The sequence below is a fragment of the Neopsephotus bourkii genome, unplaced genomic scaffold (genome assembly GCF_033783945.1).
Source record: "Neopsephotus bourkii isolate Nb327-2 ecotype Australia unplaced genomic scaffold, CSIRO-AGI_Nbou_v1 NB_838, whole genome shotgun sequence".
Classification (NCBI taxonomy): domain Eukaryota; kingdom Metazoa; phylum Chordata; class Aves; order Psittaciformes; family Psittacidae; genus Neopsephotus; species Neopsephotus bourkii.
Window position 1 is genome coordinate 1,800,723 of NW_026901334.1, and position 21,362 is coordinate 1,822,084.

The 21,362-nt window shown below is 63.0% G+C and overlaps 3 protein-coding genes across 7 annotated transcripts; 2 read left to right on the forward strand and 1 right to left on the reverse strand.

Annotated features, from left to right (window-relative positions):
• Positions 1-282: 282 nt before the first annotated feature.
• SIRT6 (sirtuin 6) lies at positions 283-8,067 on the reverse strand. 3 transcript variants are annotated; one of them, XM_061355942.1, is made up of 8 exons: positions 8,007-8,067; positions 5,787-5,914; positions 4,901-5,083; positions 3,044-3,103; positions 2,445-2,540; positions 1,937-2,017; positions 1,517-1,640; positions 283-735 (listed from the first exon to the last, which is right to left on the reverse strand). In XM_061355942.1, the coding sequence occupies exons 3-8, from the start codon at positions 5,059-5,061 to the stop codon at positions 400-402; spliced, it is 858 nt and encodes a 285-aa protein (XP_061211926.1). In that variant the 5' UTR covers positions 5,062-5,083; positions 5,787-5,914; positions 8,007-8,067; the 3' UTR covers positions 283-399. The 3 variants fall into 3 exon arrangements, with proteins under 3 accessions (XP_061211926.1, XP_061211924.1, XP_061211925.1); XM_061355940.1 differs by lacking the exon at positions 8,007-8,067 and adding an exon at positions 6,292-6,451; XM_061355941.1 differs by lacking the exons at positions 3,044-3,103; positions 8,007-8,067 and adding an exon at positions 6,292-6,451.
• On the forward strand, positions 6,914-15,803 carry ANKRD24 (ankyrin repeat domain 24). Of its 2 annotated transcripts, none has more exons than XM_061355937.1 (19): positions 6,914-7,144; positions 9,299-9,429; positions 9,529-9,617; positions 9,902-9,966; positions 10,161-10,218; positions 10,297-10,367; positions 10,571-10,677; positions 10,762-10,949; positions 11,498-11,526; positions 11,661-11,753; positions 12,182-12,286; positions 12,381-12,425; positions 12,531-12,629; positions 12,703-12,775; positions 12,845-12,966; positions 13,044-14,225; positions 14,944-15,081; positions 15,167-15,232; positions 15,535-15,803. In XM_061355937.1, the coding sequence occupies exons 1-19, from the start codon at positions 7,109-7,111 to the stop codon at positions 15,610-15,612; spliced, it is 2,775 nt and encodes a 924-aa protein (XP_061211921.1). In that variant the 5' UTR covers positions 6,914-7,108; the 3' UTR covers positions 15,613-15,803. The 2 variants fall into 2 exon arrangements, with proteins under 2 accessions (XP_061211921.1, XP_061211920.1); XM_061355936.1 differs by lacking the exon at positions 6,914-7,144 and adding an exon at positions 8,071-8,301.
• Positions 15,804-15,909: 106 nt separating this feature from the next.
• On the forward strand, positions 15,910-18,947 carry EBI3 (Epstein-Barr virus induced 3). 2 transcript variants are annotated; one of them, XM_061356122.1, is made up of 7 exons: positions 15,910-16,160; positions 16,726-16,866; positions 17,362-17,586; positions 17,711-17,828; positions 17,916-18,088; positions 18,491-18,654; positions 18,737-18,945. In XM_061356122.1, the coding sequence occupies exons 1-7, from the start codon at positions 15,932-15,934 to the stop codon at positions 18,887-18,889; spliced, it is 1,203 nt and encodes a 400-aa protein (XP_061212106.1). In that variant the 5' UTR covers positions 15,910-15,931; the 3' UTR covers positions 18,890-18,945. The 2 variants fall into 2 exon arrangements, with proteins under 2 accessions (XP_061212106.1, XP_061212107.1); XM_061356123.1 differs by lacking the exon at positions 17,362-17,586 and having other exon boundaries at positions 18,737-18,947.
• The last annotated feature ends 2,415 nt before the right edge of the window (positions 18,948-21,362 follow it).

Consider the following 21,362-nt stretch of genomic DNA (forward strand, 5'->3'; position numbering starts at 1 on the left):
GCCTGGCTGCCACAGGCAATAGTGCACAGCAGAGCCATGGCCCATGGCCGGACCATGCTGGGTGCTGCACCAGAGCTGTGGGCACGGCCAGAGGCAGCGGGACCAGGCACCCACTGCCCAGCCCTGGCTTCAGTCGGGGTGGCACCAGCTGCCTCAGCACCCTGTCCCTCAACCCCCTGAGGTCTGAGGGGTGCCCCACAACCACCTCCTTGCAGAGGAGGAACAAGGGGCTCGGTATATCTCAGGTGCCCTGCCTGGGCCCGTGGGCACAGATGCCCCGAGTCATGATCCGAGTGTTTTTAATACTTACATAAAAAAGGGGACAGTGTTTCAGGGTATTAAAAAAAGTCGGTAGGAAAAGTGGCACAGAGCATCTGGACAGGCAGGGAACAGTCTGGGTCAGGTGATGAGAGGCTCTACCTTCATCTTCTTCACCCTTGTTGGCCCCATGTCCGGGCTGGGACACTCCTGCTTCAGGCTGTCACGGCGTTCCACCAGTGTGGTCCCAAGGTCAGGGCTCAGCCCGCCCGTGCCGTTGTGCTGGGAGAGCGGCTCCTCCTTGCACAGCCCTTGAGCCCCAGCCTCAAACCTGCAGAGCTGCTCGGGCTTGGAGAGCTCCGCATGTTCCACCACCACCGGCCCCGTCCACTCCGGCACCTCCAGCCCCAAGTGCTTCATCAGCTTCGTCATCACATCGTCAACGTAAGCGTGGATGCGGAGGTCAGCCTGTTTGTCCTGGGGCAAGCAGGGGGACGGTAGAACCACAGAATGGTTTTGGTTGGAGGAGACCTTTAAAGACCGTCAAGTCCAAACTCCATACCATGGGCAAGAACAGAAGCATCATAGAACAGGTTGGGTTGGAAAGGACGTTAAGATCATCCAGTTCCAATCCCCTGTCATGGGCAGGGATGCCTCACACCAGACCATGTCGCCCAAGGCGGTGTCCAACTGGGCCTTGAACGCTGCCAGGGAGTGCACAGGGACAGGGCCTGGGTGACAGCTCAGCTGCACGCAGGCTCCGGGGCTCCTGTCCCCAAGGAATCATCCCTGGTGGAACATGAACTGACCTGTCTGGCTCCGCTCCCTAACCACTCTACCAGGGTGCACTTCAGAATGCAGCTGAGACGGGGATATGGACACAGAGCCTGGCTGCGAGCCCAGGCCAGGGGACAGGGACAAGGGAGCTCCAACAACACCCCAGAAACTCCCAGCTCTGGGAATTCAAACACTTTGGACAGTTAGAGCACCAAACCAGGCCTGAACAGGAACCCAACTGCCCTGTGGTATGGGCACGTGTGTGAGGTTATTTCACCAGGCTGGAATTCACCAGAGGATATGTCAGGATTTCTACACATTTCCATGGGTTTACTGCAGGTTTAAACCCTCCAACCAGGGATGCTCAGCCTGTCTGCCTGCTAAGTGAGGCCACTCTTCTGCCCAGCCACCCTGTGACGGGGCTGGAACAAGTGATGTGAGGGGAAAGGAGCCGGCCAGCAGCCAGAATGCTCTCACTCACGTGTTTGGTTGCCTGTAGGTTGACAATGACCAGCTTCCCTCCTCTCTTCTTCGTGATCAGTGGGAGGTTGCCGCTGGGTTTGATCTGCAGAGAGGTCCCCAGAGTGATGGAGAGATCAGCTTTCCTGCAGGGAGGAGACAAAACACCCAGGGCAGAGAGAGAGCTGTGCCTGTTTGCAGGCTGCTTCTCCTACCCTGCTCCAGTGTGGACTCTACAAGCTTCCCAGCCATGGTGCAAGGAGTCTGCAGTGGTTTCTCTTGGCCACTCTCTGGGGCAGGACTGGGTGTTGCTGTGCTGTGGGGAGCAGCCTAGGGCTGTGAGGTGCAGATGGGCAAAGCCAGAGTGGGTCAGCCCATGGGCAGAGTGCTGCAGGCAGAGCCCAGGCAGCCTCCTGCAGTGTGGGGAGCCCCAGCACGGTACCTGCAGGCTTCATCTGCCAGCGTGAGGTCGCGGTCGGGCAGGGAATCTTCCCAGTCCAGAATGGTGTCTCTTAACTTCCCTCTAGAAAACACACACAGTGGCTTTAGTGGTGTGCCCTGCCAAGCAGGAACAGCAGCTGAAGTGCCCCAGGAGACAGGACAGCAGCGTGGATCCTGTTGAGAGCTGGGATGAGCCTTTCACTCCCCAGCATCAGACTGGAGCCAGCAGAGCTCTGCCCTACGGCCCTGAGTCCCCAGCTCTACACCCCCCCTGGATGGGAAAAGCAGCTGTGCTGGGCCTGGCCAGCCTGGGTGAGGAAGCACGAGGGGCACATGGAACGTGTCTGGATGCCAGATCACCTCAGGGTACCTCCAGCTGCAGAGCTGGAACCATTTCCCTATGGAAGCAAGCAGCTCCAGGGCAGTGCATGCTGCTGGAGGGGAAGGGGCTTGCAAGCTGCCATCCCACAGCAGGGCATTGTCCCCATCCCGTGTCCCCACAGACGCACCTGCAGGCCCGCAGCCCCCGGGCTTTGGTGACGCTGCAGAGCCTGCCCGTGGGCTTCAGCCCCATGCTGCCCACCACGGCGTCCCGCACGTACTGCCTGCAAGAGACACGGGGCTGGTCAGGAATAGGTGGCACCCGCTGTGAAACACCCACCCTGCATCATGGCACAGCTCACCCCTCACCCTCTGCACTGTGAGGACAGCTCAGAGCCACAGGCAATGGCTGCAGCATCCCAGTCCTTCATTGATCTCTGCCTGTGTTTCTATCCTGGTGCTGCTGATGGCAGCTCTGACCAACAGCACCAGTCTGCTACAAACCAGCCTGCAGCAACCTCCTCTGCTCTGCTCTCTCCCGCTGGCAGACACTGCTGCAGGCAGCCCGCCTTGCCACGAGGAGCAGGGTTTGCCAAGGGCGTCCCAGGCACCGGAGAATTCCCAGAATGCTCATTTCCCATTGTTTCACAGGGCTTAGGATTCAGAGGGACAGATCTGCCTATGCCCCCCCCCCAAACTGAGCGACAACCCCATCACGTGTCCAGCGCCTCCATCAGTCCCTGGGGACACCAGCAGGCTCCCACCGCCCGGCTCTGGGCTCACGTACTTGCCACACTTCACACACTCTTCCACAAACATGTTCCCGTGGAGCTCGGCCAGCTTGTCCCTGCAGGAGGAACACCAGAGGTGAGCTGGGACAATGGAGCAAGCTGCCCAAGCCCCCTCCTCACCAAGACCCTGCACCTCTGAGGCTCCCTCCACTGCGGGCTGGGAGCAGTTCTGTGCCATGGCCACCACAACGGGGACTGAGAGGAAGGACAGCACGGCCCAGCCTTTTCATTGCAAACACTTCCATCTGCAGCACCAGTTCCAGCCCCTGTTCTGATCCAGCCTCAAACCTCTGCGCCCAGTGGGAACCTGGAGCTTTGCTCTTCCCAGCTCCTGCTGTTCCTGCCTGTCCTTGCATGGCTCTTTCGCTGCTTGTTTTGACTCAAACTCCCCTTGAGCTCAATGTAGAAGCCAGAGGAAAATAAGGCCATGCTCTCCCTGTGTTCCTGCGAGCCCCATGGTGACTGGGAACCTCCTTCAGGGTGGATGGAGACAGGACTGACTCGATTTCCCGTTTTGGCCTCAGTTCAGCAGCACTTACTTAAGCACATGCTCTACTTGTGTGGATGAGCTGTGCTAAACCAGCGGGCGCCAGCAGCAATGGGCTGCAGGGAGCACGGCTGGGTTCTCGTTCTTATTTCCTATTCTTTTTCCCATGGTTGTTTAGTTTCAAAAGCCAAATGTGGTGCAGGACTGAGGGCTTTTAATAACTGGAATTTCCCCCTGGGAGGCAGCTCAGCCACCGATGGCTGAAGATGATCATGAGACACATCCTCTCCAAGGTTCCATTCATGCTCCTTGCTCCCATCCCAACTCCATTTTATTTCATGACTTGAATTCAGGGGCTCTTCCCTTCCCTTTCCAGGCAGCTCCAAGCACTTTGCCTCACAAGACAATTGCCTGCTGGCCTAAGTGCTGGAAATGGCTTTTATAACAGGCTGAAGAGCCTTGTTGCCAGGAGCGCTAATGGAGAGGTGGGTTCCTTTGAGGACACCTCTGAAACAGCCACGACTAAACATAGCTCAGTCCCCACCACACGGGGAGCAGATGCTGTACCCTTGCTCCACACACTGCAGCTCCCTGCAGAGGGAACAGGGCCATGCAGGGTCCCTGATTTCACCACAGGTACATCAGACTGGTCCCAACTGTGGGACTCTCTCCTCCTTGCTGCCATTGCAGTTCTGCAAACGTACTGAGAGGCAAAATGCTCTGTAAGCACCCTGCTTTCACCTCTGGGGTGGCACTGTCTTTATTTTCTCTCAAGAAATTCAGTCTAAGCAAAGTGTAAAAGTAGCTCAAGATCCAGTGCTGTGTGAGACAGCGCTGGTCAAACAGGGCACCACGTGGCTCTGCAACCAGCAGCAGCAGTTTCATCCTCCCTGCAGTCCCTTCACCCCTCTGGATAGGTACAGAGGCAGTGGAAAGGCCCATGTGCTCTGAGCCCACCTCCCAGGAGCATGTGCCCTGCTTGAAGCCAACGTGTCCTTCCCCAGGCCCTGCTCACAGTGGCACCGACAGCTCCAGCCAGGCAGCTGGTGGGTGACAACATGCGACAGCCCGACACCGTGACCAACGAATGGTTTCTGGGTGTCCATCTAGAGAGCATCAACCGAGGCTGGTTTCATTTCACCACCCTCTGCATTACTGCCATAACCTCTCTTCAGTTCAAGCTGGTTTATGTCGCCCTTCCATGGGCTCCCCACATCAGACACGGCTTCCAAGCCAGCCTTGGAGCTCAATCCCCAGCACCAAACACTTGCACACGAGGCTGTTGCTTATCAGGCAGCAAGAACAGCCACGTGGCAGCGTGGGGAAAGGGATCAGGAACCCGGAGACAAGGCAGGAGAGGCAGTACCTTGGGAATCCGGAGCGCACGTGAAGGCCATCCACGTTCTGGCTGACCAGGAATTTCAGGATGCCGACCCTCTGCAGCCCCAGCAGAGCCATGTGAGTCTTGGAGGGTCTGGCACTCTCGAAGGTGGTATCAAATTTTGGGGAGAGCCCCTTCTCTTCCATAGTCCAGACACCATTGGGCCCCCTGCAGCAGTGGGGACAGAAAGAGAGAACAGAGAGCTCAGGACCTGAGGACAGTCGGAAATGAACTGTGTGCCCTGTCAATGGAGGAGGGAGGCACTGCAGAATGAATGTGGTCACCAGTGATTTGGTTGTTGAGGGAAGCAGAGCACAGGGAGGGTGCCCATGGGGGTGATCAGGGGCTGGAGCACCTCCAGTATGGAGCCAGGCTGAGAACACTGGGGCTGTTCAGCCTGGAGAAGAGAAACTGAGTGGAGACCTCAGAGCAGCTTCCAGTGTCTGAAGGGGGCTACAAGGATGCTGGAGAGGGGCTCTGCATCAGGGACTGCAGTGATAGGACAAGGGGTGATGGGTTCAGACTGAAACAGGGGAAGTTCAGGTTGGAGATAAGGCAGAAGCTCTTCCCTGTGAGGGTGCTGAGGCGCTGGCACAGGGTGCCCAGAGAAGCTGTGGCTGCCCCATGCCTGGCAGTGCTCAAGGCCAGGTTGGACACAGGGGCTTGGAGCAAGCTGCTCCAGTGGAAGGGGTCCCTGCCCATGGCAGCGGTTGGAGCTGGAGGAGCTTTATGGTCACTTCCAGGACAAACCACTCCATGATTCTATGGGCATAGCCTAACACCAAAGGGGTGTTAAAACCGGAGCTGTTCCAGCTGGGGCAGCACCCAGAGCTTTACAGGAGCCTCCCAACTCCTCTCCTGCGGCCCTTACCTGAAGTCAGGGATGCCCGAGGCAGTGCTGATTCCAGCCCCGGTGTGGAACACCACATTGGAGGAGCTCCTGATCAAGTCTGCCAGCTCCCGAACCTTCCTCTCCAGCTCCTCCGGCGGGTCAAAGATCTGAGCAAAGGAGACAAACACCACGGGAATGGAAGGAACAGGGACAGAGCCTGCCCACAGAGACACAGCAAGGCGCAACCCCTTCTTGTCCACCTCACTGACAAAAGCATTTAAGCAGAAAGAGCATCCTCAGCCTGGAGAAGGCCCCTTAAGGGGAGCTCCAGTGCCTGAAAGGGCTGCAGGGGACCTGGAGAGGGGCTGTGGACAAGGCCCCTGGTGCTGGAGGCCAACGAGGAGGGATCCGGGGGCTGGGGGCGCACAAAGGGGTCCCTCGCTCTGGGTTCCCCCCAGGGGGCCGGTGCCGCGGTTGCCATGGGAACGCCAGCGGCCGCTGCAAGGCCCCGAGTCCCCCGGGGGTGCCGCCGCTCCGCGCTCACCTCGGGGAGCCCGCACTTGCCCTTGTCCGAGTAGGGCGAGAGCCCGGCCGCGTAGTTCACCGCCATGGCCCGGCGCGGCCGCCGCTCCCACCATTGTTGCCAGCACCGAGCGCGGGCGGAAGCGCGCAGCGGGGCCCGGCGCATGCGCGCATGCGGAGGCACGGCCGGGACTGAGGCGGCGCCGCCGCCATCTTTGTGTCGGGCAAAAGGGAGGGCGCGGGGTTGTTGGGGGGGTCCTCTCGCTGTGCCCGGTCTTGGCTGTGCCCCCCCCCCCCGTCCTTATCCCAGCCCTAGTGTCGGGGAGCGGGATGGGGGAGCCAGGGCAGGGATGGGGCCTCTGTAAGGCAAGGAAAAGCAAGGCAAGGTGAGGGCAAGCGGTGCCAGACGAGGGCAGGGGTTGCCAGGGCAGGGAGGCCGGGCAGGGGGTGGCCTCTCCATGGCCTCAGCCGTGGCCCCCCCTTCCTGCACCCGCAGAGCCCTGAGAGCGCGGTGGAGCCCGACCCTGCTGCCCTCATCCCCCCCAGCGGCCCTCCCGGCCTGTCCCGGCCCAGCCATGTCCGCTCGCCCCCCGTCCGTGGGCGTTCAGGGGCTCATGGAACTCCCTCGGGGCCTGGCCCCCTCCCCGTGTCCCCCCCCGCTGCCCGGCTGTAACCGCACCCGGGCTGTAACCCAACCCCAGGGCCCGGGGCCCCCCCTCGCTGGGCGCTGCGGCTGCCGGGTGACAGCAGCGGGGACGGGGCTGGGGGTCCTCGGCTGAGATCGGCGGAGGAGAGAGCCCCGAGCGCGGCCTGGACCCGTCCCTGAGGCTGGAGCTGCCATGAAGAGCCTGAAGGCCAAGTTCAAGAAGGCGGACGTGAGTGGCACCCGCAGGGACACGGGGACACAGGGACCTGCCCCCGGTGTCCGCAGGGATGTGAGGACCCGGGGCCCTCCCTCGGGATGCCCCCATGTGGCAGGGATGGATGTGCTGACCTGCCCTGGGATGTGGGGTGGGTGCTCGCCGGGGGGACAGCGGCCCCATGGAGGTCGGCGCTGCCGCTTTGAGTGGTGGGGTCGAGCTCCCCGTGTGCCCAAGGGTGCACCCGGGGCAGAGCACAGGGACAAGGGCAGCAGCAGGGAGGGGGAAGCGGGTCGCGGGTCCCCTGCTGGGGGACGCTGCCAGGTTTCCAGTGCCTCACAGCCTGGACCCAGCCTGTCCGGGCTCCTCTATTATTCAGCACCTGGCTCGGGGCCGCGGGCTCTCACCTTCCTCCACACCGGGCAGAGGGTGACGGTGCTGGCCCCAGCGCGCTGGGTGCACACAGGCACTGCGGACACATAGGTTGGGGTGCTCTGTGCCTCACTTTCCCCTAGACACTTCCCCTTCTGCAAGTGGGAAGGGTCGGGAGGCTCCTGGGGTTCTGCCCTGGGGCCCTTTGCATCTTGGGGTTCCCTCCTTGAGGGGGGAGTTTGCTGAACCCCTGAGACACAGGCAGGGTCCTGCTCTCCCTCGGCGCCGGGGCTGTGGTGGGAGGTTGGTCTGTGCCCCCCTGGGCTGGGGGTCCCATGACCCCCTCCTCGGGGAGGTGTCAGGAGGATGCTCATGCCCTTGTTTTGGGGTGCCCTGCTGCCTCAGATTGAGCATGGGGTGGGAAAGGTGCCCCCCCCAGCCCCAAACCCTTCCCACTTTAACTGGGACCAGTATGGGTTCTGGTTCGTGGCTGGGACCTTGGTACCTGCTCCCTGTAGGGATGCGGTGCTGGCTGGAGCTCTGGACGCCGAGGAGGGAGGGAGGGAAGGAGGGAAAGAAGGAGGGACAGGGGGATGGAGGGAGGCGGATCCCGGCTCCCACTGCGGCAGGAGCCGGCCGCTGCCGGGCAGCGATGCTGGTCCGAGCTGGGTGCTGGGCGCCCCGGCCTGGAGCCGCAGCCTGCCCTCGCCCAGGCGGGGGGCAAGGGGTGCATGGCCGCCCGCCGCCTGCTCCTCAGCACCATGAAGCAGATCTGCCTCTGTGCCGCCGCCTCCTTCGCGGTACGTCCCCGACCTCCATCTCCCGTCCCCTCCGGTCACGTCCTCCCGGGTAAGCCGTGTCACCCCCGCCCCATCGGGCCCCCTCCACCTCCATCCCGGGCCCGGAGCTCGGCTGCGTCCTCTCCAACCTGCTTTGTCCTTGCATGACAGGGTATGGGGGCAGGCGCTGCCCGCCCAGTTTGCCCAGTAACCCTGGGACACTGCTTTATTCCAGAGTCCCCTGGCCCCGCAGGGCTGCAGGGGCTTGCAGGGCCTCCGGGTGCGCGCAGGGGCGCAGGTCCCCTGCCTGGTGCTGCCATCAGGCTGGTGAGGGGCAGGATGGAAGCAGCTCCCAAGGGTGACATCCATTTCCTGCTGCCGCGGCCGCAGCGAGCTCCACTTCGTCGTCATGGGCTGCGGGATGAATCCCGGGCTTCCTGGGTTGCTCCCGCAGCACTGGGATCTGTGGGATCGCTGTCAGCAAGTCCCCATCCAGCCCCAGCCCTGCAGGGGTGGGCACACAGCGTTGTGCCCTTGTATCCAAGGGAGGCTGGAGCCATCCCAGGGGATCTGCTCGAGCTATCAACTGCGCTTGCCCTGGCTTGGTCCTCTTAGAGAGCAGAGCAGGGCTGGGAATGGGCTCAATGGGGACACCCAGGCAGGGATGGGGCTCAGGTGCCTCACGGTGCTGGCTGTGTTTAGCACCGGCGTCACTGGGATGGCAGGGGCAAACCTGCAGGCAGTGTTGGCTCCTTCCCAAGTCCTTCCTGGTCATAGTCTGCCCCAGCCACAGCTAAACCAGGGCTGTAAATCTCCTAATCTAGGAGCTATGAACTGGAGCAGAGGCTGAAGGGGACCCTCATTCCAGCTAAACCTGGGGGTCAGGCAGCACAGCACCCCAGGGGATAGGGATGGGTGGAAGATAGCAGGGATGGGGATGGGAACAAGGCACCTGAGCCCAGCCCAGCATCCTGGGGGTGGCACAACCCATCACAGCCTTCTCTGGGCTTCATTGCAGAGCCAGGACTGGACCAAGAACGATGAGAAGCTCCTGCAAGCTGTGGAGTACAATGATGCCGGAAAGGTGACATCCCTCCTCGTCCGCAAGGGCCTGGTCCCCACCAAGCTGGACTCAGAGGGCAAATCCGCGTAAGTGCTGGCCCCCATCCCTAGGACACCAGGGACATGGGGCTGGGGACACGGCTGGTACCATGGACCCGAGTCCTACAGCCCCTGTTCTTGCTGCAGGTTCCACCTGGCCGCCATGCGGGGGAACGTGGACTGCCTCGAGGCCATGCTGGCCCACGGTGTGGATACCATGACCAAGGATAGCTCAGGTGAGGGCATGGCCATTGGATGCCCCTGGCTAATGCCACATTCCACCCAGGGCCACCAGTGCTCCCTGCTTGGTTGGGCTCTGGGGATGGAGGTGATGGCCTCCCCTGTAAATTGTCCCATCTTTCTATGGGGGACCAAAGCGCTGATCGATGATGCCCACGGGATGTTCCCTTCCTGTTCAGCCCCAGTCCAGCAGATCCTCCTGTGTGCCCATCTATCTGTCACCCAGTCAGTCCTCTTTACCATTGTCTGTTCCCTGAGCTGTCTGTGTCCCTCTCCCCAGGTCACACTGCCCTGCATCTGGCATCCAAGCATGGCCACCCGCAGTGTGTCAGCAAGCTCCTGCAGGTACCGGGGCTGGGAGCATGGTGCTGCGAGAGAGGGTGCTGTGCCAGTGTAGTGTCCTCATGTCCTTGGGCTCCCTTCCCTCACCAGTGCCACTGGTTGGCATGGGGGTTCCCAGCTCTGCCCGGTCCTCCACCGTGCCAGGGAGTCTGTCTGTCTGTGCCCTGTTCTCCTGTAACCCAGGCTCTCTCCCTCAGGCCTCGTGCCCCGTGGACGTGGCTGATGGCAGTGGCCAAACAGCGCTGCACCACGCAGGTGAGTGGGGACAGTACCAGCCCTGTGCTGCTCCTGTCCCCCTGCAGGCAGAGGGCTCAGCCTCTGTCCTCTCCGCAGCGTTCAGTGGCTGCATCTCCTGCTCCGAGATCCTCTGCGATTTCAAGGCTCCCTTGAACATCAAGGACAAGGTGAGATCCCTCTGCTCCTCGCCTGCAGTGCTGTGCAGAGCAGCAGGGGGGGCCAGGCTGGGGCTGCCTCTGAACTGCAGGGGGAACAGCAGCAGTACATGGCATGGAAACACGCCCTGAAGTGGCACATGGAAGACAGAAGATGACAGTTGCCCCCTATGGGGGGGATCTGAACCTCGTCTCTGTGTCCTTCCTGAACCCAGGATGGCTTCACCCCGCTGATCCTGGCAGCCAAGATGAGCCACTCGGAGCTGTGCCGGTACCTGCTGCACCGTGGCGCTGCCGTCAACAGCCGGGACCTGCAGGGGAGGTGAGTCTGCACTGGTGGGGCTGGGAGCAGATGGGGAGATGGAGGGAATGGGACCCTCACCTCTGCCCTCATCACTGTGCTCAGGACAGCCTTGATGCTGGCCTGTGAGAACGGCAGCGTGGAGACCGTGGAGGTGCTGGTGAACGCTGGCGCCCGGGTGGCTGTGGTGGACTCCACAGGTCACGATGCTGCTCACTACAGCCTGGCCACAGGCAATGCCCTCATCCAGCACTTACTGCAGGAGGCTGCTCAGCGCCGCTCCTGGGCCAGTGGTAAGGCAGCCATGCACCCTGCTCCTTGTCCATAGGGCTGGACCCATGGGGTGCTCCCACCCTTTGGGGTCAGGCTGTCTGATGCACGCTGCCAGGGCTGAGCAAGGCTGGGGGGCACGGGTCCCCTTTTCCCACACTCTGGGGGTGCCTTTGCCCATGCTGTCTCCAGCCCAGGGCAGGGAGGTGGTGCTGAGCCTCTGTTGCCTGTCTCGGTGTCTGCACATGCTTGCACATGCATGTTCACATGTGCTTGCAAGCATGGGGGTGTAAGTGCACGTGTGTTTCTATGCGTGTCTGCATGTGCAGGTCTGGGTGCATGTGTTTGTGTCTGCACATGTGTGTGCACCCCTGCAATTACACACCCATGTATCCCATATTTGTGTGTGCCCCTTGTATGCACGTGTCCCCCTGTGCACATGCGTATGTCCCCTAAGTGCCCACCCTTGTATGAGCACACACAGGGGTGCCCCTGCACCCACACAAGCTCTGCCTGCCCCTATTACCCCTAAACTGCCCCAGTTTCCCTTTCCTCCCACTCTGCCCCACAGAGGAGGAGTCAGCTGAGCAGACATCCCAGGTAAGGGCCTGCCCGACTGCCCCCCTCTAGGGTGGGGGTCCCCAGGAGCCCTGGGGCTCTCCGAGGTGGCAGTGGGTCGGGAAGGAGGGAGTCACTTTATGTGTGATGTCCCCTCTGTCCTGGTGTCTCCGCAGACATCTTCGCCCAGCCAATCATCTGTGAGGGAGAAGAACAGCACCCCAAGGAAGAGGAAAGCCCCTCTGCCCCCCCTGGGCACCCCCAGCCAGGTGAGGGGGTCTCCCTTAGCTCTGCAGCCACCCCCAGTGCAGGGTCGCTAAACCATGGCCAATCTGGGCAAGGTTCCTCAGCTTCACCCAGCCCTGCTGTGGAGGTGATGCTCATGGGCTGGCCTGAGCTGCAGCAGAGGCTTCATCCCCACTCCTGGGGTGCAGCACCCAGATCCCAGTCCCCTGTTTTGTCTATCAGCCCCTTCCTATCCACACCATGGGTCCAAAACACCCCTCACCTGAGCTGGCACTGGGGGTGGGGTGGTCTATGCCATGCCAGAGCCTTTCCTTCTCCCTGTGGTGTCCAAAAGCTCCCTGCACCCTTGGAGCATGGTGTGCACGTGGTGAGGATCCTGGTGAGGAGGGGCTGGCACTGGGGAGGGGGTGTCAGGGCTGGGCATGGGGGCTCAGCAGCCACGTGCCTGCAGGAGGACCGGGACGCCTACGAGGAGATCGTGCGGCTGCGGCAGGAGAGGGCCCAGTTCCTGCAGAAGATCCGGGGCCTGGAGCAGCAGGAAAAGCAGAGACGGGAGGTGGGGAGAGACCAGCGTGTCCCTAGGGATTGGAGGGGATGGGAGGGATGGGGCAGCATTAATGCCTCCCTGATTTCTCTCTGTGTCCTGCTAGCGGGCAGAGCTGGATGAGAGCTCCCTGCGCTCCATGGAGAAGAAGGTGAGGCCATTGAAGGGGTGGCTCTCCAGGGGGTCCTTGTGCTGCGGATGCTTTTGGGACTCTGGTGGGAGTGAAGGGGACCCTACCCCTGTGCTGGCCCCACAGATCCAGGAGCTGGAGCAGCGGCTGGCGGCGCGGGATGGTGAGAAGGAGCGGCTGGGCAAGGAGGTGGAGGCTCTGCAGAGCCGCTTGTCCTCGGTGGAGGTAGGTGTGAGTAGACGCTGGCAGCACCGGGGGCTTGGGGCGTTGGGGGCTGACCACCCCTCTGCACCCCCAGAATGAGAAGGAGAACACAAGCTACGACATCGAGACGCTGCAGGATGAGGAGGGAGACCCGCTTGAATTCCCAGGTACGGGGTGGCCCTTGGGGGGGTGACACCGTGCAGTGGGAGCAGAACCAGAGCCCCTGCACCCTGCAGGGGCAGAGCTGCTGCTCTCCAAGAAGACGCTGAGCCCCTCGGCCGAGGAGCTGCTGGCCACGCTGCAGGGGCAGGTCCAGTCCCTCACCGTGCAGAACAAGGAGCTGAGGGAGAAAATACAGGCAAGTCCCTGTCTGTCCGTCTGTCCCTCCCTGTGTCTGTCCTCTGGGCCCCGGTGGCCTCACCATCCCCATTGCAGGTACTGGAGAACTATGAGCGGGACGAGAGCGACACGTCCACACCGGGGGACTTTGTGCCCATCAGCCAATACAGGGCCCTGCAGCGGGAGCTGGAGCGGGTGCGGGCGCAGCGCGGGGGCTTGTCTGCGAGGGATGAAGCCGGGGGGCAGCCTGGAACCCCGGAGCAGGTGGTGGAAGGGAGCACAGCCCCACAGCGGCCTGCCAAGGAGCCAGCCTGGACCTGTGGCAAGTGCAAGGCAGCACTGGGCGACTCGGAGCCCTCGTCCTCCTCCTCTTCCTCGGCTGGTGCTGAGCTGGCAGAGGCCCGGGCAGCCCTGCGGCAGGCGCAGGCGGCGCTGGAGGAGCGGGAGCGGCAGGTGAAGGAGCTGCAGGCACGGCTGGAGGCCGGCAAGGAGGCCGTGGGGGTGACGGCCTCCCTGGAGGAGGCGTCGAGGGAGAAGGAGGCTCTGCTGGAGCGCTGCAGCCGCGCCGAGGCCGAGGCGGAGGCTCTGCGGAGGGAGCTGGAGGCCAAGGCACGGGACTGGCGGGCGGCGGGCAGCCCCGAACCGGGGGCTCTGGAGCGGCGCGTGGCGGAGCTGGTGCGGCAGCACGAGGAGGTGACGGCGCAGCTGGGGCAGCTGCGGGAGACGCTGGGCCGGCGGGAGGCGGAGCTGGGCTCGCTGCGGGAGCAGTTGGCCGCGCGGCCCGTGGGGCGTCGGGAGCACGAGGAGGCGCTGGCGCGGGTGCGGCGCGCGCAGGAGGAGGGCAGCGTGCCGCGGGACGAGCACATGAGGGTCACCGCTGCGCTGGAGGAGCAGGCGCGGGCGCTGCGGGAGCGCGCGGCCCAGCTGGAGGCGGCCGCCGAGGCCAAGGGGCGCGAGGCCGAGCGGCTGCAGGCCGAGCTGGCGGGAGCGGTGCCACGGGGCCAGCACGAGGCGGCGCAGGCCGGGCTGCGGGCGGAGGCGGCGGCGCTGGAGCAGCGCCTGGCGGAGCTGAGCCGGCGGCACGAGAAGACGTGCGAGGAGGTGTTCCGGGTGCAGCGGCAGGCGCTGTTCATGAAGAGCGAGCGGCAGGCGGCCGAGGAGCGCCTGGGTGCGGCGCAGAAGCAGCTGGCGGAGGCGCAGGACGAGGCGCGGAAGCTGCGGGAGCTCCACGGTCACGCTGAGGAATCGATCCGGCTCGTCCGGGACAGGGATAGGAAGGTAGGGATGGGTGGATGGGAACTGGAGAGGGGCTTGGGACAAGGGCCTGTAGGGACAGGCCAAGGGGAATGGCTTGAACCTGCCCGAGGGGAGACTGAGCTGAGCTCTTAGGCAGAAGCTCTTCCCTGTGAGGGTGCTGAGGCGCTGGCACAGGGTGCCCAGAGAAGCTGTGGCTGCCCCATCCCTGGCAGTGCTCAAGGCCAGGTTGGACACAGGGGCTTGGAGCAAGCTGCTCCAGTGGAAGGGGTTGGAGCTGGATGAGCTTTAAGGTCCCTTCCAACACAAACCAGGCCGATTCATTCTGTGATACAAAACATGGCTCAGGATCTGCCCAGGTTGCAGGGGAAATGTGCTCACAAACATGCACACACATGTACACAAATGTGTGTGCACATACACACATGCATGTCGATGCTTATCTGCACACCCATGTGTTCACACAACTGCACGTGCTTGCAGCCTTGTGCCTGCACATAGATGCATGTTTGCACACGTACACATGCACATGGACACACACACCTCCGTGTGGACTTGCCCTTTTCCCTGTTCCCCTTTTTTCCTCCCAAAGCCAAGACTGGAAGGGGGGCAGAGGGAATGGGTGGGAAGGCGCTGGCTCTGCCCGGGGCCACCCGGTGGTGCTGTGGTCACAGCCACGGTGGCTCCATGGTGGACCCCAGGGCTGGGTCTGAGCGCTGCCTGTGACCCCTGTGTCCTGCAGATCACGGAGCTCTCGAAGGAGGTCTTCAGACTGAAGGAAGCCCTGAAGGTCCTCCCCGAGTCGCAGGGAGCACCACAGTCACCCCCCGATGCTGCTGCACTCCAGGCCAGGATCCGTGCGCTGGAGGAGAAGCTGCTGGTGGGTACCAGCGGTCCTGTGCCCCTTGCTTGGTGGGCTCTGGGCTTTGCCAGCCCCATGCTCACAGCCCATGGCTCTCCTGCAGGAGACAGAAACGCGACACAGCAAAGTGGTGAAGCTGTACAGGAGCCACCTGCTCTACGCTGTGCAGGTGAGATGGGGACGTGGCTGGGGGGGGACTGGGGACATGAGAGCCTGAGAACATTGGGGCTGATCAGTCCCAGGACAAGAGAAGCTGCGTGGAGACCTCAGAGCAGCTTCCAGTGTCTGAAGGGGGCTACAAGGATGCTGGAGAGGGGCTCTGCATCAGGGACTGCAGTGATAGGACAAGGGGTGATTGGTTCAGACTGGAACAGGGGAAGTTCAGGTTAGAGATAAGGCAGAAGCTCTTCCCTGGGAGGGTGATTCCCCAAAGACTCCTTGGTGTCCTCACCAATGTCCCTTCCACCCCAGGGCCACATGGATGAGGACGTGCAGAGACTCCTGTGCCAGATCCTGAGGATGCAGCGGCTGCAGGAGCAGGACAGATGAGCTGCTGAGGGGATGGTGGCACAGGCAGTGACACGGACACGCTCATGGCAGCACCCTCTGTGCCCCTTTGCTTCTCCTGGCAGCACTGTGGTACCCACCCCCTCACCCCCCAGCCCTGGGGCCCTGTGCACCCCCTGCAGCCCCACACACAGCCCAGCCCAGCAGCAATAAAGTATTTATACTCACACAAACAGGAGAGCTCATCTCGGGGCTGGGGGGGATGAGGGTACTGGGGGCTATGGGGGACAGTGTGGGACCGGTGCCATCATCTGCTTCTGCTCCAGCCCCGATGTCCCCATGAAGGCAGCAGGGTGGGGGAATGGGAAGGGTTGAAGCTTTCTTGGCCAGCACCCAAACCCCTTTCCTGTGGGTCTGGGCCTCAGGAGCAGCCCCACGCACAGGGGCTCCTGTGGGGCCACCCTTGGCAGCGGGTCCCCCCCTTGGGGACCGCGTTTCCTGCGCGAGGAAGTGCGCTGAGGCCGGCCGGGACCGCGGCTTCCCCCTGCGGCGCTGCCAGATCCTGTGCTCCGGTGCCTGGTCCCGCTGCGGTGAGTGCGGGGCTGGGGATGGGGGGGGGCCCCACAGCGCCTGGCTGGGGGCACCGCGGGGAGCCCCTCGGCCATGGTGAGGGGGAAAGCGAGGCAGTGACAAGGGCAGGATCTGTCCCTTGGTGCTGGGCTTGGTCACAGCGGGGAGCTCAGCCCCCAGGCTGGGTCTGGGGGTCTCTATGAGGGACAGTCCCTCCCCAGGGGCCTGGGGGCCACCCGAGTGCATTGACCCCTTCCCTGGTTGAGGTCTGGAGGGACCCAAAACCCCGGTTCTGGGCATGGCACCGCAGAGGCGGCTGCTGGTCCCTATGGGACACCCCAGGGGACACCCCAGGTCCTGTGTCTGCCCCCCCCGCCTTCCCAGCATCAGGATCCAGGCACTGCAGGGAGAAACCATCCCCTGTCCCCAGGGACTGCAGCATGGCCAGAGGGTAAACTGAGGCACAGCACAGTGGGGTGCCCCAGAGATGGGTCTGAACCCCCGGCTTTAGGGCAATGTCCCTGTGGCCGGGGTGCCCCTGCTGTCCCCTGCCCTGGGGTTTGACCGTCCTGCCTGTCCCCACAGGTCCCTGCTGGAACTGGGCAGCTCTGCTGAGTGTCCTTGACATGAGGTGGCTTTGGGTGGTGGCTCTTGTGGCACCTGCCTGCACCATGCCCTACAACAGCACAAGGGGCAGCACTGGGGATGGGGACAGTGGGGACAGAGGTATGGGGACACATGGGAAAGGTGGTTGAGGGGCTGGGGCAGCTGGGATGGAGGTATGGGGAACGTGGGGGACCAGCAATAGAGGGACTAGGGGTCTGGAATGGAGTTATGGGGCAATCTGTGGGGACTGGAGATAACAGCACTGGGCAGACTGGGAAGGCTGGGGATGGAGATGGAGGGAGCGGGGATGGAGGTACAGGGGCACTGGGGGACATGGGGATACAATTACAGGGCATCTAAGGCTAGAGCCATAGGGACACTGGAAGGGACAGTGGGGAGACTGAGGGCAAAGGTATGGGGGGACTGCTGGTGGAGGAACAGGGACACTGGGGGGTCTGGGGACATGAGGGGACCAATGAGGCTGGGGACAGTGGGGAGAGAGGGGCACTGGGGTGCTGGGAACAGAGCACAGACCCCTCCCGCCCCAGCATCACCCCATCCCATCACTGTGGCACATCCCCTTGGCCCCTGATGGGGACCGCTGCATGTCCGCAGGGCGCTGCTGGGTGCAGTACGGCACCCTGGGCTCCGAGGTGCTGCTGCAGTGCCCGGCCGCAGCGGGGGGCACGGCTGAATGGCGCCGGGGGGACACTGTCCTGGGAGCGCATCCTGCACCGGGGCTGGTGCTGCCCAACGCCAGCCTGGCCCACGAGGGCCGCTACAGCTGCCACCAGCCCGGCACCAGCGAGACCTGGGGCACGGTGTGCCTGCGGCTGGGCTGTGAGTGCCTGCGGCTGGGCTCTGAGTGCCTGCGGCTGGGCTGTGAGTGACCGCGGCCCCACTGCGGCCCTGCTCCCCGCTGCAGAGGGAGGCAGGGGGTGACCGTGGCTGTCCCCCACCGCAGACCCCCCCGCTCCGCCTGCGCTGCAGTGCTGGGCCATCAGCTACCCGCAGGCAGTGAACTGCTCCTGGGCCCTGGCCCCTGAGCCGCTGCTCGACACCGCCTTCCTGGCCACGTACAGGTGAGTGGGGGGCTCCCAGCGCTGGATAAGCCCCCCCATAGCCTGCATTGTACACGGGGCCTCACCCAGCGCCCCCTTTGCCCCCAGGCACGGCGCTGGGGGGGACACAGAGGCGGGTGAGTGCATCCGCACGGGGCCGCGGAGCTGCTCCTTTGGGAACGTGCAGGTTTTCTCCCTCATCCCCTACGTGGTGAACGTGACGGCCGTGAACGCCCTGGGCGCTGCCTCCTCCAGCCGGCCCTTCCTGCTGGAGAGCATCAGTGAGTGCTGCTGGTCCACCCCTGAGCAGTGCGCCTGGGCCTGACCCAGCCCTGCGGCTTCCCTTGCGCCTCTCCCCTCTGGGTTGCTCCTTTCCTTGGGATGGGGAAGCATCAGTGCAATGATTTGCCGGGTCTCAGGTCACTTCCACAGCTGGGATTGGAGATGCCCCATCCCTGGCAGTGCTCAAGGCCAGGTTGGACACAGGGGCTTGGAGCAAGCTGCTCCAGTGGAAGGGGTCCCTGCCCGTGGAACTGGATAGGCTTTAAGGCCCCTGCATCCCAACCCATTCCATGATTCTACAGTTCTATGATTTCACAGCTCAGCCAATGGGGCTGACGGACTCAGCACCCCCATGCCGGATCCCTCACCCTCACCCCTTCATTATCTCCCTGCTTCACCAGTAAAGCCGGACCCCCCCGAGGCCGTGAGGGTCTCCCCCATCCCTGGGGAGACCACGAAGCTGCTGCTGGAGTGGAGCCCCCCGGGGTCCTGGCCCTTCCCGGAGTACTTCCCGCTGAGGTACCGCATCCGCTATGCGCAGGAGGACGGCTCCGTCGCTGCAATGGTACTGCCCAGCCCTGCCGGGGGAACTGAGGCACGGCCGAGGGCTGCCCCCGAGCAAGGCCCTGCCTCCGTGGTGCCCCCAGGTCGGTCCCTATGAGCGGACGTCCCTCACGCTGTCGGGCCTGCGCCCCGGGGCCCTGCTCCACGTCCAAGTGGCTGCCAAGGACTTCACCGACTCCGGGGAGCTCAGTGCCTGGAGTGCGCCCGCCTCAGGGATGCCCTGGCTGGAGCCGTGATGGGGGCCAGGGCCAGGTCCCCATCCCTTGTCCCACCGGGGACCCCATGCTGTGCTCTGTCCCCTTTTCCGCATCAGTTTGGGGGGGTTCCTGCTTATTTGATGCTTCTTTTGTCTCTTTGGTCTTCTCAGCTTTAATCAGGCCCAAAGGAAGCACGAAGCGATTGTCACCAACAGCGCCTCAGCCCCAGCCTGCAAGCACCAAAACGGAACCGTAACGTCTGTAACAGTGACGGGAGGAGCCAGACCCAGGCAATAAACACACCTGAAGCTCTGATCCCAGCCTGCTTTGGGATCTTCTCCACCCCTGGGGACGCTCCCTTGGCCGCTGAGAGGCCCCAAAAAGCCCCGGGGGTCTCGAACCCGGGTCCCAAGTGTTTGCGCACCCCCGGTGCTGCCCCTCGATGGCCTCCCACCGGCAGGCGGCGCCGCTCGCACACGCGAGCCGTGACTCCCGCCGCTCCCTTCCGCCTCGCCCCCGCCAGTGCGGCCGCCCCCCGAGCGCGGCGTGCGCAGCACAGCGCCCCCCGCTGGCCTCAGGACGCAACCGCAGCGCTGCCCGCGGGCTCCCCGCATGCCCCTGCTCGCCCCTCGTTCCCCCGGGTCCCCCTCGCTTTCAGCGGAGCCCTGTGCTCAGCCCCTCGCCCTGGGACGTGTTCCCGGTCTCCATCTAAACCTGGTGCAGCCTGGGGCCGTTTCCTCTTGTCCCACCCCGTGTTCCTCGGGAGCAGAGCCCCTCCTGGCTCCGTCCTCCTCCGAGGTCGTTTGTGCCTCCCCAAGCAGGGGACGGTGAATCCCGTTTTCTCTTGGCTGTGCTCCTGTAGAGCCCTATGGATGAGGATGAGGATGGGGTGGCAGAGGAAGCACGGAGCCCCTCAAACACCCGTCCCCATCACAGCCCTGTCCCGGCGTGCTCAAGCGGTTCTGCTGCTGCCTGGCTTTGACCAGGGCACGGGCATGGCCCCGCGGCCCTCAGAGCGGGACCTCCCCGGTACCTGCCGGGGCAAGGAGCCCTGCTTCCCTTCGGAATCCCCTGGATCCTTTTCCATGCTCCGCAAAGGCCGCACGGACCCTGCCGCCCTCCGCAGCCTTCGCTGCGCTTCACCAGGGCGCTGCTCCCCTCCGTGTTGGAGGTACTCGGGCAGTGCCCCGAAGCCTTCCCTGTCGGTGCCGGGTATCCGGACACGGGCTCGTCGGTCCCATGCGGTGCAATTCCACCTCTCTCCACCTGAGGGCGCGCTCGGGGATGCCGACAGCGCCTTGGAGCCGGCGCCGCTTCTCCCCCTCGAGGGGTCGCTGCCCGCAGCGCGCCGCGGTTCCCAGCGCTGCCGAGGGCGGAGGAGAGCCCGTTCCTTGCACAGGGAGAAAGCAAACACGGGCCGGGCCGGGCCGGGCCCTGGGGCAGAGGTGAGGCCCGAGTTATCCGCAGGACAAGCGAGCGGCAGCTTGAGGCTGTAAAGCACTTCCAGCCGGCAGGAATGGGCTCCCAGCAGCAGGAGTTCGTGGCACATCGGTCCGCGGGAGAGCTTCCTTCCATAGGCCATGTGTGTTTGAGGCAAGCATCCCTCCAGGGTTTCAGCTCCTTCTGGGCCTGACTTACAGCTGTGTAACCTCCCAAACACACAGCAAAGGCATTTTTCCCTGGGAAAGCAGCAGCTCCCTTTGGCCTCACGCTGACAATCGGCCGCTGTGTGTCTGTTTGGTGATCCAAGGCGCGCTCAAAGGGACCCCGAAGGGGCTGAGCCGGACACCTGGGCTTTCCCGCTGCGGGTGATAGAAGCCAAGCAGCCTTTGTGGTGCTGGGAGTCAAAGCGGGTCGCTGGGATGGGAAATGTGGGCAGTTCAGAGCGGCTAAGGGCTCCCTAACGTGGGTGGGTTTGGAATGTGTGCTCACAAGGTCTCAATGGCGAGAACTGATTACACATATGGGGACACCTCCTGCTTTCCTTTGCACTCTGTGGAGTCTGCTGTTTGAGCAAGAAAACAAAGGTATTGTATTACTGGGTTCAGGCAGGCAGAGCTGCTTAATACTTAAAACCCAGCCCCAATTACTTTTCCCCTTGGCTCCATCGCAGTGTGTGACCTTAGGAAGGAAACCGGCCTTGCTGCATTTCCATCTCTGTAGGATGATGGTAATGACTTGCAGGGTGCTGGAGGGGCACTAGTTAATATTCAGGAGGATCATGAAGCTTTTTTTGTTGATTCAGCTCTTAATAAAGCCATTGCCTGCGACACACTGAAATCAGTTCAGAGCACATGAATTCGGCGTGCTAGCTCGGGTGCGGTGGCAAACGCAGGAGGGCTTTGACAGGGTGGTTCCTGTGTAGTTTCTTGCTTGTTTTCGTACTTTATTAATAAGGAATCTTTGGATTTGGATCTCATAATGTCCTTGGCAGGGCCTGTTTTCCTGTTTGTCACCTGGCAGCTCTCAAAACCCTCACAGATGCTTCTCCATCATTTACATGTTCTGTAAG